The sequence below is a fragment of the Osmerus eperlanus genome, chromosome 27 (genome assembly GCF_963692335.1).
Source record: "Osmerus eperlanus chromosome 27, fOsmEpe2.1, whole genome shotgun sequence".
Lineage (NCBI taxonomy): Eukaryota > Metazoa > Chordata > Actinopteri > Osmeriformes > Osmeridae > Osmerus > Osmerus eperlanus.
The window spans coordinates 6,324,133-6,339,066 of NC_085044.1; the positions used below are offsets into that span (position 1 = coordinate 6,324,133).

A 14,934-nucleotide genomic window follows, 5' to 3' on the forward strand; every position below is an offset into this window, starting at 1 on the left:
GGGGTGTTTACGTATTTTTTGCTCACCCCTTGGATCCGTCAGTGCTTTAAACAGTTGCGCGTGGCTTGACAGATGTGACCAGATGTTGAGGTGATTCGTCACGGTTGTCTTGGTGATCCCATTCGCATGGTGCAGCAGCAACATTGCGAAAGTTGGCATGGATGCGCCACAAAGATACCCACATTCTTTAAGACACCACGAGAATCCACAGAGGATGTAGCTGCAGACCACAGCGCCTCCTGACGGATATCTAGCGCCATGGCAGGAAACATTGATTTATTCGATCAAATTCAAGGTTACTCATCTTTGTATGGATTACCCCAGATGTCATTGTTACGTGACGTCATCCTCATCTCCCTCGAAAGCATGCGGGAGATCTTACATTTACATTTAGTCATTTAGCAGACGCTCTTATCCAGAGCGACTTACAGTAAGTACAGGGACATTCCCCCCGAAGCAAGTAGGGTGAAGTGCCTTGCCCAAGGACACAACGTCAGTTGCAGACCCGGGGATCGAACCAGCAACCTTCTGATTACTAGCCCGATTCCCTAACGCTCAGCCACCTAACTTTTACTGAAGTTATCAACAACACTCACAGAACTTTCTCATGTACACACAGACACACATCACACACATACACGCACCCTATATACACACACAATACACACTCACCATATACAGACACACAAACACACCATTTACATACACGCACACACACACACACATACTACACACATACACCCACACACTGGCAGACAATGACAGAGGCTTTTATTCGGCCTCTCGTTCCCACAGATTTCTTTACACAGTACTCCGTCACCCCCTCCCTCCCTCCCTGCCTCCCTCACCACTCACCCCTCTCACTCTGTAATCCCCCCTCTCCTCCCCCCTCCCTAATCCCTCCCTCTTCTCCCTCTCCCTCCCTCCCTCCCTCCCTCCCTCCCTCCCTCCCTCCCTCCCTCCCTCACCCCCACCTCACCCTTATCTAACCCTCTCCCCCCACCTGTCCATCACCCCTCCCTCCCTAACCTCAGAAGGTTACGGCTCAGTTCCACTCTAGCACGCATGACAGATAAGTCACGCACATAATGCGTGTCCTTGTATGGGTGCGCGTGAGCGTGCGCGTCACGGAAACGAAGGGTGGTGATGGTGGTGCCTGTGTGCGCCCTCCATACGCATGCGCCGTAGTATCATCGCTGCAGAGCGCTCGCGTAGGCTGCCAGTGATACACACATGCAGAGAGTCCGCGGAGAAGCGGCGGCACTGTCCTCCATTCCCTCAGCCGCGAGAATGCAGCGATACTCATAGCAGCACGCCGACGCGTTCTGACTCGCTCCGCCGCTGATGGGTGATTAGCTGGACTAGCCACGCAGAGGACCGTCTCTACTCGCGGGAGGACTAAGCAGAGGTGAGGCTTCCATCCTTATTGTCACACGCTGGTCGCTGGTCGTTTAATTCCCGGTTAGGTGCGTGTAGATAACTATAAAACGATGCGTTTGGGAGTAAAGCTCGTGGTGCGTTTATGTAATTCCAAAGGCTTGATGAGAAACAGATAGGCAGAGAGACAGACACACTGAGAGAGAGAGAGCCTACCAACGTTATCAGGGCATGTCATTATCAGTAACCTAGATGATCAATATGGGTATCAGGAAACAACACGTCCAAGCCCGTGGGTCAAACGGTGTTCTCTTTTAGCAACAAAATTATGACTTGACCTCGTTGTTTCTGTATTTGACTAGGCAAATGGACACGCACGCGCGCACACACCTGTTCGCTCAGATTTTACAAATCACGTGCACGTCTTCGGCGGGGACTTGCCTGTAGAATCAATGACGTAATCTGTTATTCCACTGTCTCCGGTCCGAATGAACGCATCCCGTGACGTCATCCTTCTATACCCACAACCCCGTCCTGCGTGCATACACCTGGATGCACACGTGTGTGATTTTGTGCATGCATAGTCTGTGTGTGAGTGCAAAGTCAGAGGACACAAATCGTGATCAAAGACTTCACAGTGGAGCCGTTACCATGGTTTCCACTCTTTAATCAGCTGTACAGCATTACTGTAGAGACTGACTGCTGAAGAGAGGAGAGACGAGGAGGAGACTAGGAGAGGAAGAAAGGAGAGGAGAAAACTGGAAGAAGAAGAGAGGTGAGAAGAGGTAGAGGAGAGTAAATTAAAGGAGGAGAGATGAGAGGAAAGCTGGAGGAGCAGAGAAGAGAGGGGGAGAAGAGAGGAGGGGAAGAGAGGAGGATAGGAGAGAAGGCTGAAGAGGAGAGGGGATGAGGAAAACCATCCATGGCAGCATGTAGCCTGGAGGGAGAAAAGGAGCGAGAGAGAGAGAGACAGTGAGAAGAGAGCGTATGAGCATTCATGTTACAGAGAGAAAAGAGAGTATGAGGAGTGTGTGGTGTGTGCGTGCGAGTGAGCGTTCATCCCCAGACAGAGGGATCTCTGAGAGACTATGAGACTGCAGCAGAGATGGGGGGCGGCCATCTTGGTTGCTCCTCGGATCACAACAGACTTCACAGCCAAGCAGAGTAGAGTACGCACCAGTGTGTGTATGTGTGTGTGGTGTGTGAGTGTGTCTCTGTGCATGTGTGCCTGTGCATGTGGTGTGTGTGTGGCATGTGTGTGCTGTGAGTGTGTGTGTGCCTGTGCATGTGGTGTGTGTGTGGCATGTGTGTGCTGTGAGTGTGTGTGTGCCTGTGCATGTGGTGTGTGTGTGGCATGTGTGTGCTGTGAGTGTGTGTGTGCCTGTGCATGTGGTGTGTGTGTGGCATGTGTGTGCTGTGAGTGTGTGTGTGCCTGTGCATGTGGTGTGTGTGTGGCATGTGTGTGCTGTGAGTGTGTGTGTGCCTGTGCATGTGGTGTGTGTGTGGCATGTGTGTGCTGTGAGTGTGTGTGTGCCTGTGCATGGAGTCCCCGGGGGGGCGTTGACTGCTGTTGTCATGATGCTACGGTGTGCCAGTTAGCTGGCAATCTGACAGCTGTGCCCGGCCACACACCCTGCCCCCGGACACACACATGCACACACACCCACACACGCCCCCGGATATGGCCTGCCCCACTTCCCCCTTCACCCTCCTCCAGAGTAAACTAACCCTAACCCTTGTAGTCGAGCTGTCTCTCCTCTCCTCCACTCTCCTTCGCTCCACTGGGCTGGTCGTTGTAGAAGGCAGACATACTATATCCTGCTAAGCTCCACAACCTTCGTCAATTTCCTTTCATCCACTGCATGTACACATTGTTTGATTATTCTTAGTTGTTAGGTGAATTATTCAAGATGATAATTTTTCCATATATTGGCAATAAGTGTAGGTTTAGATTCATTATAATAGGTTTAGATTCATTATAATAGGTTTAGATTCATTATAATAGGTTTAGATTCATTATAATAGGTTTAGATGGGCCACTAGGGATTGTCAAGAGGAGCACCAAATCATTTCAGTGTGCCTGTACTTGTTATATACTTGAAACTTGAACTCTTTTTCCCCTCCTCTCCTTTCCTCACCTCCACTCTTCCTCCTCTTCTCCACTTTTCCTCGTCTCCTCCCCTCTCTCCTCCTCCTCTTCTCCTCTCCTCCACGGTTCCCCCTCTCCTTCACCCCACCTCTCCTCCTCTCCTCTTCTCCCCCACCTTTCCTCTTCCTCCTCTCGTTGTACTGGGCAGCAGAGCATGATGTAAAGCCTCGAGAGGTTGTCATGGTGATGCCCTCCGACTAGAGCACTGATACAGTATAGCTACTCGCTTGACGTACACACACACGCCTACGCACACACACACACACACACACAAACACACAGAAGCAGTCATGCATGCACACACACGTCTCAAATGTAGGAGCAGTGTGATCTGACTCAGCTGTTTGATCCTGCGGGGTCTGAAATAGTAGAGAGGAGGGGAGAAGGGAGGAGAGGAGGAGAGGAGGAGAGGGTAGAGGAGAGAGTCAGGAGAAAGAGACTGGAGAGAGAGGAGAAGAAAGAGAGAGCAGAGGTGAGAAAGATGAGAGGGCGGAGAGAACAGTGAGGGGAGGAGAGAGAGAGCAGAGAAGAAAAGAGAGAGCAGATAGAGAGAGCAGAGGAGGGAGCAGAAAGGAGAGAGGCCAGCAGAGCAGTATTCATGGTTGCTAGGAGACAGTAGAGGCTCGTGGAGTTTCGCAAAGACCAGGGTGGCTGGGGGGGGGGGATTTCCATGGTCACTACATGTACTGTGACACAGGCCCACACGGCATGCATACACATACACACACAACACACACACATGTATTTGCACACACCCGCATGTGCACACACCACACACTCACACATGAATTCACACACACACCCACACTACACACACCCAAACACATGCCACGCACATGCGCCGCACACACACACTTGCACCTCCCCCCTCCCAGACACCTATATACACTCACATCCCTAACCCTAACACACACACAATACACACTACACTCTCTCTAACCTTCCCCCGCTCCCCCCCCCCAGGCACCATGCCCCTTGTCCAGCGCAGCATCGAGCCCAGGCACCTGTGTCGTGGCGCTCTGCCTGATGGCGTCACCAGTGAACTGGAGTGTGTGACCAATAGCACACTGGCGGCCATCATCAAACAGCTGGGCGGGCTCAGTAAGTCATCTTCTGATTGGTTACTGTAATAATTCGGGCTCAGTAAGTCAGCTACCGATTGGTCACTGTGATGTCAAGCTCCCAATTATCTTAGTGTGTGTTTAACTATAGTGTGCTTTTGTGTGTATGTATGTATGTGTGCGTGCAGGCAGGCATGCGGAGGACATCTTTGGAGAGCTGTTTACAGAGGCTAACAGCTTCTACCTCAGGATGAGCGGCCTGCAGGAGAGAGTGGACCTGCTGGCTGTGAAGGTCACCCAGCTAGACTCCACCGTGGAGGAGGGTGAGAAGGGGGGGAGATTGAACGACGGGAGGGGTGTAGACGGGTGATGAGGAGGGAGGTGGGGTAGGCTGGGAGGAGGAGGTTGAAGGAGGGGTTGAGGGGGAGGAGGGGGAGGCCGGGAAGAGGGGGTTGGAGGACAGGAAGCGGGGAGGGGGAGGAGGAGGAAGGAGGGAGGAGGGCAAGCCTGGGGGCGTGCTGGGAGAGGAAGGGTGCGAGCGAGACAAGGTGTGTGTTTGATGAGAGCGTATGTGTGTGCCTACCCCAGTGTCTCTCCAGGACATCAACATGAGGAAGGCGTTTAGGAGCAGCACCATCCAGGACCAGCAGGTGGTGTCACGCTCCTCCATCCTCAACCCCGTCATGGACATGTACCAACGCTGTGACAAGCCCCCACCCCTCAACATCCTCAGCCCCTACAGGTCAGTACTCAACATGCTCAGCCCCTATAGGTCAGTCATCACACTCTTACTCTCCTGGTTAGTATTGAATCATTTATTAAGAATTAATCAATCTCCTCTCCTCTCCAGGGATGATAAGAAGGATGGTCTGAAGTTCTACACGGACCCGTCCTACTTCTTCAACCTCTGGAAGGAGAAGATGCTGCAGGCCACCGAGAACAAGAGGAAGGAGAAGAGGAGGCAGAAGGTTTGTCTGTCGGTATGTCTGCCTGCCAGCCTCCCTTCCTCCATCTCCCCATCCTCCCCCTCCCTCCATCACCTCCTTCCACCTCTTCCCCTCTAGCACAGATGGTTCTCTGGCCATGTTACCATGGTGACATCACAGCCCCCCCATTGGACACTGTACATGGAGCAATTCAGATTTACACTCTGCTCTGTGTGTGTGTGTGTGTATGGATGTGTGTGTGGTGTGTGTGTGTTTGTGTGGTGTGTGTGTGTGGTGTGTGTGTGGCGTATGTGTGTGTTTGGTATGTGTCTGGTGTGTGTGTGTGTCAGGAGCAGAAGCAGGTGGAGGACCCCGGCAGGGAGGTGAAGAAGGTCCGTAAGGCTCGTAACCGCCGACAAGAGTGGAACATGATGGCGTACGACAAGGAGTTCCGCCCGGACACACGCCTCACACCCTCACCCTACCACGGCATGTCCTCAGAAGGATCACTGTCCCCAGACAGGTAAACACACACACACACACACACAGCAGACACTCCATACACATTATACACACAAAAACACATACCATATACACGCACCACATACACAGCATACACATAGATCACAAACCTCACACCCCACACACACACACACACACACAACGAATACTTCAACCTGCTGTCAGCTGCTGCAGATCTCTAGATTACACTACTTATTAGAAACTCAATATGGATTTATCATTGTTATTATTATTATTTTATTATTATGTTATGGCAGGACTGGGTACTGGTTAGATCACCGGTATAGATACGGTTTAATGTGATGAGTTACGGTTTGTGAAAAGCCTCAGGAGAAAGGAATTTCAAATGACCACCACAACCCACTCTACCGACGGTGTTTACTAATGTATGACCCCACCCCCTTCCCTCCCATCCCATCTCATCCCAGGTCAGGGCTTTCAGACGAGATGTCCTACCCCACCTCCCCCAGCCTCCCCAACCAGGAAGCAGCTGCCCCTGATGGGATGGATCATCTGACCAATCCCAACCAGACCCAATCTCTGGACCGCGCCTACCGCCCTCCTGCCTCTGCCGTCGCCGCGGCCACCGCTCGTCAGCACTCCCTGGGGCGCACCCAGCCGCACCCGCATCACGGAGCCCCGCCCGCTGACTCCGCCCTGAACGGACCACGCCCTTCAACTACTAAGGACGCTAGGTGTGAACACAGACACGCACACTTAGTGCTTAGTCTAACATACGCGTTCAGTCTTATTAGGTTGGTGGGTAGTGAGGTAGATAGGATGATGTAACTGTCTCTTCTACTTCTCTTCCCAGCGGCCACCAGACTGAGCACTTCATCCCACCCGCCCCCCCTCCGCCCCCCCCTCTCATCCCCTCCGCCCAGACAGCCTTCGACAGCACCTCTGCCCCCTCCTCCTTGCCCCCCTCCCTTGCTCCCTCCCTCGCTGCCCTCTCCCGCCCCTACAGCCCCTCCCCACCTCCTCCCCCGCCAGCCAACTACGTCCCCTCCCCGTCCCACCCGGCCGGCGGCCCCCCTGCCGCCCCACCCCCGCCTCCCCCGGGCCCCCCCAGCCACGCCCTGTCCCCTGCACGGGGCCTACACCTCCCGTCTGGGGAGCCCAGGAAGGGGGCGGTGCCCGCCATGCCCATGACCGACGCACGCAGCGACCTGCTGTCTGCCATACGCAGAGGTACGCTATTCGATGCCGTGCGATGCTATGCTACCTATGCTACACAACATGACTCTATGCTATGCCACTTTACACACTGCTAAACTATGCTATCCTACATTACACACTGCTATGCTATGCTACACACCATTACACACTGCTATGATACGCTATGCGAACCTATGCTACAGAACTTTGCACCTTGCTATGCTATGCTACCCTATGCTACACAATGTTACACACTGCTACGCACCACATTGCTCCACAATCCATCCCATTCTATCCCCTCATGAATGTGTGTGTGTGTGAGCAGGCATCCAGCTGAGGAAGGTGCAGGAGCAGAGGGAGCAGGAGGCCAAGAAGGAGCCAGTAGGAAACGACGTGGCCACCATCCTATCACGTCGCATCGCCGTGGAGTACAGCGAATCGGACGAGGACTCGGAGCCTGAGGAGAACGAGTGGTCCGACTGAGGAATTTAGGGTGGGGGAGCCGGGGGGGGGGGAGGTGCTGCTATTCCAATACCTGGACACACATTAACACACACTCACCATACATACACACGCACACACACATGCATGCACATACAGGCACACAAACACACACGTACACAATCATCACAGGCATTTGTCTCAGTTTCTAGGGAGATACATAGGTTAATGAATACAGTCCAGATATATCCTAGACCCCGAGGGAGAGAGGGAGAGAGGGAAGAAGGGAGCGTGAGAGAGGGAAGGAGGGAGGGAGGGAAGGAAGGAAGGAAGGAAGGAAGGAAGGAGGGAGGGAGGGAGGGAGGGAGGGAGGGAGGGAAGAAAGGAAGGAAGGAAAGAAGGAAGGAAGGAAGGAGTGTGATGGAGATACGTAGGGGGACAACCTCCAAACGTAAGCACAGGAATCCTGTAAGTACACATCACACGTGACTACATATACATCTGTTCAGTGATTGCTTTATATATAAATATATGATAGTCTATTATATAACTAAATAACGGTCTTGTGTCTATAATATTGTGGTTTTAGTTCAGTGATTTTAAGTGCTACACGTTGGGGGCCACACCCAGATGGGCTAGGCCTAAGGGGGGGGGGGGGGCTTCATACAAGGGGAGGGGCTAACCCCAAGGGGGAGGGGGCAACATTTGAGTTGCTGTTAGACACAGAAGAGAAATGGACCCTTTATAGCTCTACAGATTTACAGATCCACACCTCGACAGATGTACAGGTCTACTCCTCTCCAGCTCTACTGCTGTGTCCCTGGGCTGTTACTCACTGAGAAGGACTGACAGCAGGATCTGTTTCATCCTTCTCATCACCACCACTTTCAAGTTTCGTGTTTGAATATGATGTAAACCCTTCTCAAACAAGAAGTAATATTACTGTATTATTTGTTTAAAAAAAACGAAAGAAAAACAGAAACATACTTGGTTGTGAAAGAAAGAGTTGTTGACCTTTTTAGCTTCTATTCTCATACTGTGTGTGGGTGTGTGTATGGGTGTGTGTGTCAGAGTTGTGTAAGAGTTCACAAGAGAATTCAAATGCCTTGCTATATTTTTCATTAAATCAGGATATTGGCTGGAGGGGGGTAGAATGGCAGGAATTGGGGGTCGGTGGGAAGGAGGTGGGGAAGGAAGACGGGAGGAGAGGTAGGTGGTGAGGAGTGGTGTAGGAGGGGAGGAGGGTGGGGAGGAGGCGGGGGTAGAAGGACAGGAGGGGGTAAGAGGGGTGGTCGGTGGGGAGGAGGCTGAGTAGGAGGGGAGGAGGGGGTAGGAGGGTAGGACGGGGGGGGGGGGGGGCAGAGGGAAGGAAAAGGACAGGGAATGATGGGGCAGAAGAGCAGAGTGACTGATCTCTACATCACAGTGTCAGCTCAGACGTCTATGGGTTTAGAACAACTACTGTGTTTAATATCCATTGTTGTATAGATTTTGGTAACACTGCTTGTACAACGAGTTTGTTTATCTTGTTCTCCAGTCCTGTTGATGATGCATGTAACTAATAAAACCCAGAAGCTGTCTAATGAGGTTGCATCCTGCTGTCTCTGAACTTGTGTGGAGGGGACAGAGAAAGGTAGGAGGAGAGCGAGTATGTACGTGTGTGTGTGTGTGTTTGATGTGTGCATGAGAGTGTGCGTGTTGACCAGGAGAGAGGTGGGAGGGGAGCGTGTGTGTATTTGTGTGTCTGCCAGGAGAAAGGTGAGAGGGGAGCTGAGTTATAACAGATGGAGGAATAGAAATATATTGTATAAGGGAATATTTTTCCATTAACTCACACATGCACACACACACATGTCACGCTTGAGCTTGTGTATTTTGCACACATATTTCTCCCACTGTTCTTTCCTACCACCTCCATCTGTTCCATAACATATGTGCCAGGACCTCACATGGGTGGGGCAGCGGCCAATGGCAGAGCCCCTCTGTAGGACACTGACCTATGGCAGAGTTCCACACACTAACCCCTCACACCCTGTCTGAATCCAAACACCATAGACAGTAAAATAGTCCTGGATTCATTTTATATTTATTAGTGTATTGTTTTAATATCCTAAATTCTAATAGTGTGTATTTGTTTACTGAGACACTCAGTTTGTGTTCCTGCAGAATCACTTTGACCAGAAGCAGGTGTGATTTACCTGGAGACCCTAAGTCTAACCCTGGAACGTTCAGAAACCTCTAAATGTGGTAGAATGGTTCTCTTAGTTACTGCGCACTAGGTTAGGGCAGCTGTGATCCCCAAGGCGCCTTCGCTGTCAGTAAAAAAGTACACAGACGCCACACTTGTTTTGTGTCATTTATGAAAACATCTTTCTTCGAATACATTTCTAAACCAGCTGAACAAGACCTTAAGACAACATTTGTGATCGTTATGCTTTGAACAGGAACTGAAATAAAACAGTACATGTGTAGAATCCATCAGTTGAGTGTTTTTCTATATATATATATATATATATATATATATAAAAATATAGCTCTGTATCAACCTGCTGAGAGTTGTGAGAACCCTGTGACGACTCTTCCTCAGTCATGCAGAGGAGGAGCTGTGAGGACCAACCGCTCACGCTCCATAGCTGTGGCTTTAGCGGGGAGGGCTGTGTGGGTGTGTGTGTGTGTGTGGTGTGTGTGGATTACGTGTGTATGAGTGTGTATGAGTGTGCGTGTGTATGCTTCCAGAGCACGGGTCCCCTCTCACCTGGACTCGGACGGTATCATCATTCAAGTAGCTGCTGTAGCAGCCAGATTATCCAGATTTTTCAGATTACGTAGATAATCCAGATGATCCCAGATACGGTTGTTGATACCACAGACCCTAACCCGGCTGAGGCTACACGTTAGTTTGGGGTTCAGAACATTCAGCAGGCCATGCCTGGAGATGACGATGTCAGACGTGGTTATTGCCAGCGCAACAAGGCAGACATTCTGGAGAGCAAGGGAAGATCCTGGAGACAGGAACACTTATATTTGCATATTATAATCACGTGTTACTATGTACAACCATAAGGATACGACCCTGAGGGTTACATAGATATGAACCCCAGGATCACATAGAGGAGAGGGACGCTGCTCAGTAGAATAACAATGTGTTCATTTAGCTTTCATCCAAAGAGGCGTACATGGGGGGGATTCGACCCTGTGCCCTCCTGTCACGTACTCCAACTACTGAGCTGGACCAACCCAGGTCGAGTGTGACGTTTGGAGTTAGATGTGGAGTTATTGTATGTTATTTCTTATTGTGATGCCTGCTAATCTGTCCTTCCTTTTCATGTTGTATTTGATATCCTGTACCTCTGTCTGGCAAGAGACTGCACCCACAAACCTGTTTGATGTTGCACTTATGATAAGACATGGATTTTGCTGCACTGTACTATGTATTGTAGTTCAGATGTTAATGTGGCACTCTGACATAGAAATATTATTCAATACTTGTTGTTTTATTGCATTTGTGATTTTCTACTGTACTTTCCACATGGACTATTTGTATGCTTTGATCAAAGCATCTGCTGAATGAATGAAGTCATTCAAAAAATGAATGAATGAATTTGAATGAGTAACTTTTAAGCATATGTGTGACGGATTGAATAATAAATGAATGAAAGGTAATTTAAGGTAGCGTAATATTGCATTGTGTTGCTTTTCATTTAGATGCTGTGACGTCTCTGCCAGTGTGTGTCTTGTCGCTAACGAGCCTCCTCCATGCAAAATGCATCACTCTGTCACTCAGGGAGCAGCTGGACGTGTTGAGCTAGAGCTGGGCTTGTTTCTGTCTAGGAATGATCTAACACAAACATTGTTACATTATGTATGGCACACGGCCGGCACTTGTCCCACTACTGGTGCTTCATCTATTTCAGCACCACGGACAGCGACATCCACCAGCACCTGCTCTGCGCCTCTGTCCCCTGCTGAAACGACTTTCGCGACTGTCATAAAGAATAATGAGAATGTCTTTATTTCGCTTTTATCCAAGGCAATGTCCAGGGGGGATTCGAACCCGCAACTCCTTGATATGCAGTCATTTGCTCTATAACTTCGCTACACCCTGCACCCCCACCCTATAGGTGACGCTCCGTAAGCACTCTGACAGGGAACCCTGACGGGTGACGAGTCACAGGCCTCATCCAGCACTGTCACCTGGCTGTAGCACTGAGGCTTATTCAACCGTTGATAGCTTGACTACCTACCTACCTACCTATCTCATCCTGCCCTAACATACCCGCCTAACCCACCCTCCTGCCCTACCCTGTCCTCCTACCCACCCTCCCGACCTTATAAACCCTCCTACTCACCCTCCTGCCCTACTATCCTCACCCACCCACCCTCCTGCCCCACCCTACCCTCCTACCCACCCTTCTGCCTTACCGTGTGTGTGGGGGGAGTTGTTGGGGTGGTGGGATAGTGCTCCTTTATGGCCTGATTAGAGACCTCTAGTCTTCAGACTTCTAAATTAAGAAAAACGCAACATCATTAGCAACATCATCTGATTCATCCACAGACAATGTCATCATTGCAGGTCCCACAGTCACTAATCCCTCCATTCAGCTATGTCCCACAGTGGAGCCCCATGTGGACTCGAAACACAGGAAGACAGGCTGGGCCACAGTGAGAAGCTGGAGGAGGAGCAGAGTCTTGTCTGGGGATCCTGGTGGTCCTCGTGGTCTAGACATGTGTGGAATCCTGGTGGTCTAGACATGTGTGGAATCCTGGTGGTCTTGGTAGTCTACACATGTCTGGGGGGTCCTGGTGGTCTAGACATGGCTGGGGTCCTGGTGGTCCTGGTGGTCTAGACGTCGCTGGGCGTGCGGGGCCGCATGGAGAAGCGGGAAGAGGAGCACCCGCAGCACGCCAGCCTCAGACCCTTCTGGATGTCCGGGTTGCGGAAGGCGTAGACGACGGGGTTGATAATGGAGTGGCAGATGGCGGGCAGCGCCGCCAGGTAGGTGTAGACAGGCGGGTAGCGTGTGTCGGCCACCAGGGAGTACAACGCCAGCGGCACCCAGCACGCCGCAAACACGCCCAGGATCGCCGACAGAGTGGACACGCCCTTGGTGGTGGACGAGGCGTGCGCGGCGCTCATGAACTGCTGCTGCACGGCTATCTGCTGCGCGTGGCGGAAAGCGATCCTGCAGATCTGGAGGTACAGCTGCAGGATCAGAGCCAGCACCAGCAGGAACGCCACCGCCAGCGCCGCCGCGTGGTTCTTATCCACCGGCCTGAACACGCTGCAGGCGCCGGCGTCCTCCAGGCAGTTCCAACCCAGGACCGGGAGCGAGCCCAGCGTCAGGCTCGTCAGCCAGATGAGCACCAGCACAGCGTAGGTGAAGATGACCGTGCGCTCCGTGTGGTAGGTCAGCGCGTTGTACAGAGACAGGTAGCGGTCCACGGTGATGGCCAGGATGCTGAGCACCGAGGCGGAGAAGGCAGTGATGAGCAGGCCGGCCGCCAGCAGCGTGACCAGGTCCGAGTCCAGCATGTAGGTGATGGTGAAGTTGAGGATGAGGCCCAGGCCGGCCAACGTGTCAGCCAGAGCCAGGCTCAGGATCAGCAGGAACATGGGGGCGCGCAGGCTGGGCGTGGACACCACCAGGGCCAACACCAGGGCATTCTCACAGGACATCAGGGTGCCGGTCACGCACAGGACCACGTCCCAGGGGTTAACGGTTAACGGCACCGGGAGCAGCTCGGTGGACGGGGTGGAGTTGCGCCCCTCTGGTCCGTCCCAGCTGGAGATGGAGGTGTTGGGGAGCTGGTTACTCATCGCTGCAGCAGCGCCTAAATCATCCCTAGGGGGGGGGGGGGGAGGGGGGGAGGGGGGGGAGTAAGGGAGGGGGGGAATGGGAAGGCGGAGGGGGGCAACAAAGATGGGGGGCAGAGCGAGGGAGTGGGGGGGCAGATGAGGAAGGCAGAGAAATGGGGTTGGGGTGGGACAGAGGGGGAGGGGGGGAGGGGCAGAAAGGGGGCAGAAAGGGGGGTTGGGGTTGGGACAGCATGAGAGGTGTCTGTGGGTGGAGGATACAATAATATAGACACGGATGAATGCAACAATACAGTCCCCCAAACAATCCATATTTCACCACACCTGTCTAGCTCGTTCTGCACAAGAAACATGACAAGCATAAGCTAACAAGAACGGACACTTTACAGGGTGGGATAGTAACTTCCTCCGACCCTTTCAGGAGAGGGTTAAATTCAAATGCAAGCCCCTCCACGGGGACTAGATGACATCACAGAGCTGGCAGATAAGGAATTTATAGAAGAGTAAAAATGGCCATGAATGGCATGTCTTTGAGCTAAATTTAGATTTCAGTCATTTCAAGTCATGTGACGCATAAACACAATACATGAGCAGTAACACCACGAATACCCCCATCCTGCTTCTAATACAATATTCCCCGCTGTTTCCCCTAGGTTAGAAAGGACTTCTAAGGTCAAAAACCAAATGATGCCATATTAGCTAAGAATAAAGGTGAACCAATGTCTCTTCATCTCGAGCGTTAATCTCTGTTCCACGCACACGGACACACGGATAGAAACACGGATAGAAAAACTGATAGCCAACCTGAGAAGCGGTGCATGCCTCCATCTCGAGCCTCCTTCTCACCGGCTCTGTGCGGCTCCGGTAAGGTTCCGGCGCGCGCATTCCTTGACAGCTGCTCGGAAAGAAGATGGAGACGCAGGGCGCAAGAGTGGGGGCGCGACTAGAAGCCCCCCCAATAATAGAGTAATAGAACGGCTCTTCGCTTCGGCGGGTGTCCGGGTGGAGACGCGGAGACTTGGCTGACAAAACGCGGAAGATGTTGGCGGTGGACCGCGCGAGGCTCCCGGCTGTTACACCCCCATTGGCCGTGTGGGATGATTCTCCGGCTGATGTCAAGAGTTCGCCCCCCGTTCTTCCCGCGGTGAATCAGAGTGGAGAACGTGACACAAGCAGACGAAACGCTACGCGCCACCGTGACCGGTTCTAATAGAGGTTCTAATAGAGATTCACCGGGGAGTGCAGCCGTGTCTCGAGACGATAGTACAGTTTTTTTCCGATTGCTTAAGCACAATTTTGGGCTCACTTTGTCAAAACACAACACACGATTCACACAACTAGACACACAAGTAGCAGAACACCTCCAATCTTTTGCAAAATGAAACACTTCGTTCAAAACTATACAATTATGTATAAAAATCAATTTCTGTCACCGTATGCCACACACATGGTTCATAAATTGGACTCTGTTTGAACCAGTTACGT

At 51.8% G+C, this 14,934-nt stretch overlaps 2 protein-coding genes across 4 annotated transcripts; one reads left to right on the forward strand and one right to left on the reverse strand.

Moving 5' to 3' along the window:
- The first annotated feature begins 1,150 nt into the window (after positions 1-1,150).
- si:ch73-362m14.4 (actin-binding protein WASF3) lies at positions 1,151-7,922 on the forward strand. 2 transcript variants are annotated; one of them, XM_062453840.1, is made up of 9 exons: positions 1,151-1,408; positions 4,490-4,627; positions 4,776-4,910; positions 5,176-5,329; positions 5,438-5,555; positions 5,864-6,036; positions 6,464-6,730; positions 6,850-7,226; positions 7,519-7,922. In XM_062453840.1, exons 2-9 carry the CDS (start codon positions 4,495-4,497, stop codon positions 7,674-7,676), a joined length of 1,515 nt encoding a protein of 504 aa, XP_062309824.1. In that variant the 5' UTR covers positions 1,151-1,408; positions 4,490-4,494; the 3' UTR covers positions 7,677-7,922. The 2 variants fall into 2 exon arrangements, with proteins under 2 accessions (XP_062309824.1, XP_062309822.1); XM_062453838.1 differs by having other exon boundaries at positions 5,438-5,567; positions 7,519-7,921.
- Positions 7,923-12,040: 4,118 nt separating this feature from the next.
- Positions 12,041-14,563, reverse strand: gpr185a (G protein-coupled receptor 185 a). 2 transcript variants are annotated; one of them, XM_062453606.1, is made up of 2 exons: positions 14,254-14,563; positions 12,041-13,454 (listed from the first exon to the last, which is right to left on the reverse strand). In XM_062453606.1, exons 1-2 carry the CDS (start codon positions 14,267-14,269, stop codon positions 12,478-12,480), a joined length of 993 nt encoding a protein of 330 aa, XP_062309590.1. In that variant the 5' UTR covers positions 14,270-14,563; the 3' UTR covers positions 12,041-12,477. The 2 variants fall into 2 exon arrangements, with proteins under 2 accessions (XP_062309590.1, XP_062309592.1); XM_062453608.1 differs by having other exon boundaries at positions 12,041-13,477.
- Positions 14,564-14,934: the final 371 nt, after the last annotated feature.